Source organism: Nicotiana tabacum, chromosome 15 (genome assembly GCF_000715075.1).
Source record: "Nicotiana tabacum cultivar K326 chromosome 15, ASM71507v2, whole genome shotgun sequence".
Classification (NCBI taxonomy): Eukaryota; Viridiplantae; Streptophyta; class Magnoliopsida; order Solanales; family Solanaceae; genus Nicotiana; species Nicotiana tabacum.
In genome coordinates this window covers 113,863,700-113,867,919 of record NC_134094.1, presented here as the reverse complement: position 1 = coordinate 113,867,919, position 4,220 = coordinate 113,863,700, and the positions used below count along the sequence as shown (strand labels likewise).

At 34.5% G+C, this 4,220-nt stretch overlaps 1 protein-coding gene across 1 annotated transcript; it reads left to right on the top strand.

The window, feature by feature from the left end:
- Nucleotides 1-240: 240 nt before the first annotated feature.
- LOC107820597 (putative glutathione peroxidase 8) lies at nucleotides 241-3,551 on the top strand. The gene is made up of 6 exons (XM_016646911.2): nucleotides 241-431; nucleotides 1,847-1,923; nucleotides 2,270-2,331; nucleotides 2,591-2,709; nucleotides 3,083-3,250; nucleotides 3,341-3,551. The coding sequence occupies exons 1-6, from the start codon at nucleotides 378-380 to the stop codon at nucleotides 3,371-3,373; spliced, it is 513 nt and encodes a 170-aa protein (XP_016502397.1). The 5' UTR covers nucleotides 241-377; the 3' UTR covers nucleotides 3,374-3,551.
- Nucleotides 3,552-4,220: the final 669 nt, after the last annotated feature.

The following is a 4,220-nucleotide window of genomic DNA, read 5'->3' as shown; positions in this document are numbered from 1 at the left end:
ATGGAACTTTTTGAGGTGCATTTTTTATCATTATGATTTACTTTTTCTGTCTCATGCAATTTTTGGTGTCGCAACTGAAATTTGATGAGACTTTCCTGATGTTTCTGGTTAAATTTTATTTTCTTACCGTTTCTGTTAAATCTAACAACCATCATTTTGTTAAGTGCTCACTTTTGGTAAACGTAAAGGACTAAAACTGCTCAGAGTATATTTAATGGACTATTTTAAACCTATCACCACAAATAGGACCATTTTTCCCCCTAGAATATCCTAAAGACGAACTTTTTTTAATTCATAAAAGAATTAATGGGTCAATGCCTGGTTGGATATTTTTGATTTCAGACTTTAGTACCTGAAGCCAAATTCTCATATCGACAATGGCAAGCCAATCAGAGAAGAAACCAGAATCTGTTTTTGACTTCACTGTAAAGGTTAGCTCCTAATGTCCTCAGTCTTTAATTCTTCTGCCATATCTAACTTAATCCCTTCTATTTCTGATCTAACTCTAGTTCATTGCATATCTGTCCAATATATACTGCCAAATTCTTTAAGAAAAAAAAAAGTAAGCTTAGGTATGATCCCCAATATTTTATTGAAAGGGGAAATATTACACTAGAATAGGCATCGATTGAAGGGATTTCTCATCTATTTGGTTGCATATATTTGTGTTTTCTCATCTTAATTTTGAGGGAAAGATTGGATGGAAGTATAAAGTATGATAAGTACCTTATGTTTGAGTAGAACTAGGGGTGTCAAATGAGCGGGTTGGACTGATTTTGGACGGGTCAAAATGGGTTGAGTCAATGAATAGGCGGGTTAATGACCCGTCCATAAGTTACTTGGGCTGAGATGAACTGGGTCAAGATGGGCTAAAATTTGGGTCATAGTCCAACCTGCCAAATTCTTACCAAGCTTTAATTAATGTGTGTTATTTTATTACGAATTATTTAATTAGTAAATAAGACTTTTTTTTTATCTTTTGTTATGGTCATATATAATATACAAACAAAAAAGAATTATTTTAAAAATATTTTAGCGAAGTTGTTCATAGATCAATTTGGGCTAAGAATAAATCCAACTTTAGATGGATTGAGTCAAGATGGGCTGAGTTCAACAATGGGCGGATCAATGAGCGGCCCAATGTTCGACGGGTTGAATGAGTTTGGGGTTAAATTGACACCCCTAAGTAGAACGGTGTCTATTTCTTTTTCTGAAACAAAAATAAAATAATAGTAATGTCAAGGCTGTCCCTCGACTATTTCTCCTTACTTGTAACTTTCAACAGTACAAGTACTGAGAACACTGCCACCAAGGTTTAAGAAAATAGGAAGAAATCACCTTACCCTTTTTTGTAAAAGGGTTCTTCTTTTTCATAAATGTAAGAGCTTTGCATTTTCCTTTCTATGCACTTAGCCAATCCCTTATGCCAAATTTACTATCTAATCACTCTCATTACTATCCAATGTTTGTCCATTTATGGCTCCCATTTCCATCTTAAAGGACCTGAAGTAATGCTGAATTTCAACTATTCAACAGAATGAAAGGAGGCAGAGAAGATGCACACATGCTTAGATATTTCTATTAGCATCTCTACACCTTATCTGCTGTTATTTTAATTGCTTTCGCCCCATGCCTCGAGGCTTTAGCTCTTCTCCATGCTGAAATAGCACCTTTATGTGCCTTCGCCCTATAAACACTGAGAAAACACATAATAAAAAGATGAAATAACTTGGTTGAGTCTGCTAAAAATATATACCATAAAAACGGCACAAGTGACGACAATGAAATTGTTCATTTACTTGTACCTTTTTCCCTTTTCTGAGCATACTGTCTCCTTTGCTCACAGGATTCAAAGGGAAATGATATATATCTTAGTAGCTACAAAGGAAAGGTCCTACTTATCGTGAATGTTGCTTCAAAGTGGTAAAATCATCAATTTCCATCCATCACATCTAGAGTTGTATGCGTGTGTGATTTCTTTTTGAAATTTCTCAAGTACCAGTTGAAGTCCAGGGAAACAAACAACCTTTGTTAAGATGAAAATCATAATTCTAAGAATTTGTTTCTTCTTTTTTGGTAACTAAATGATTTTATTATCACCAATGAACATTACAAGAACTTCAGCCAACATAAAACATTGTCAGCTTTCTCAAGTATTGCTACCTATCTTAACTCTTTTCTTTTCTTTCATTTGTTTTACACATTCTATGATTCATATAATATTTCTCGCCATTGAACTTTTCAACGTAATCAATTGTGTTGTCCACAGCGGGATGACTAACCCAAACTACGCAGAACTCAACCAATTATATGCGAAGTACAAAGATCAAGGTATGCGTATTTAGTCAAGTGACCATTTTACTCTTCTGGTTGTTTCTCAACTTATATTTAGGAGGATGAGTTCTGCCAATAAAGAAGAAGAAAGGGTAGTGTTTGAAAAGAATGAAACATTATCTTCAGTTGAAATTTACATCTAGACTATTTGAATCAAATTATTATGCTATGAGCATCAGTAAACTGCCCTTATTTGTCTCTTAGTTTCTTTCCATTTTAGATTTGAAACTTAAGTTCTTTTAATATTTAAACACAGGCCTGGAAATATTGGCATTTCCTTGCAATCAATTTGGCGAGGAAGAACCAGGGAGCAATGATCAGATCTTAGACTTCGTTTGTACACGTTTCAAGTCAGAGTTCCCTATATTTGACAAGGTATTGAAAGAACAATATTCTTGATAGATCATTGTTTTATTAGCTACTAATTGGTGATTTGCTTGGTAATATGTCCCATCATTTAAACAGACCTCTCGCTGCTTTTGTGTTTCAGTGTTTTAAAAGTGATTACTGTTTTGTTAGAATATCCTTAAAAAATAGAAAAGTTGCATTTTTTATCCTAAATTAGATTATATATAATAAATTCATAGACCTCTTTTGTCAGATTGTAAGCATTCGTGTTGCATTGTTAATGGACACAATTACATTATGAAATAACCTGTTCCCCTAGAATTCATGGTCGTAGAATCATGATTTACTATTCAATGGAGTCTCTTTTTATTCACAACTTTGTGTGATCTTTCTTGAATAGATTGAAGTGAATGGTGAAAATGCATCTCCTCTTTATAAGTTCTTGAAATCGGGAAAGTGGGGAATATTTGGGGATGATATTCAGTGGAATTTTGCTAAGTTCCTGGTTGATAAGAATGGACAGGCTGCTGATCGCTATTATCCTACCACCTCTCCTCTGACAATTGAGGTAACCGTTTTGTGCTAGTTTTTCTTCCAACTGCTTGTATAACATAATTTGTGTAGTGATTCTTATGGCGGCGTCATGATCTTTTTGTAGAGGGATATAATAAAGCTGCTGGAAATTGTGTAGTTGCCAAGGTTGAGCCTTCACCGATGGGTATCAATTTTTGACTTGTTAATGCTCTGGCTTGGTTTTGTTGTAGTAGTTTGTCCCTTATTTTCATTTGGTGATCTGATAACAGAACTTGTATGTTCTTTTGGAGAAATTTTAAACCGACTTATTTATTAATCATTATTCTCTCCCTTGATAGTTGATGTTTTTAACTTCAATACCACACAAGAGGGGGTGATTTGTGTGATATCCAATTTTTCGCCTAAACTGATTATAGAAGACCGGGTTCTTCTATGTGTTCCTTAACCTACTATTGCTGAACCAGTAAATGCGGAAAGTAAAGAACACAAGTATTTTACGTGAAAAACACCTGGCTCAAAAGGTGAAAAAATCACGACCTACTTCCCAGTAGGATTTTTCCAAACTCTCCACTAAATCACTGGGCCAAAAAACAGCATTTACAAAACACTTTTGTAAACCTAGGATTAACTCTAATCCCATTGTGGCAACCAGCATCTAACTGTTGCGACAACTTCAAGTTAACTTTAATTTGAATACTCTGAGTACCTATTACAATTGCCTCTAGATAAAGCTGAAAGGTACAATATGAAAACACATACTACAATTGAATTAGAATAAAAGACATACACTTGGAGCTGGTTCTTCTATCTGGTTCATGTAACTTCAAGTTTGCACACTTGAATCACACACGAATTGCTTGCAAAATGCCTTGCTATTTTGCTCTCAATTCACGTTTAACTTCTGCTTTTGTGCGTTCCCTGTAGAGTGAGAACATTCTGCAATATATAGAGTTAGTAGATGAAGAAATAACTAGAGTTCTAATGCTACTCTTTCTTGGTGGAAT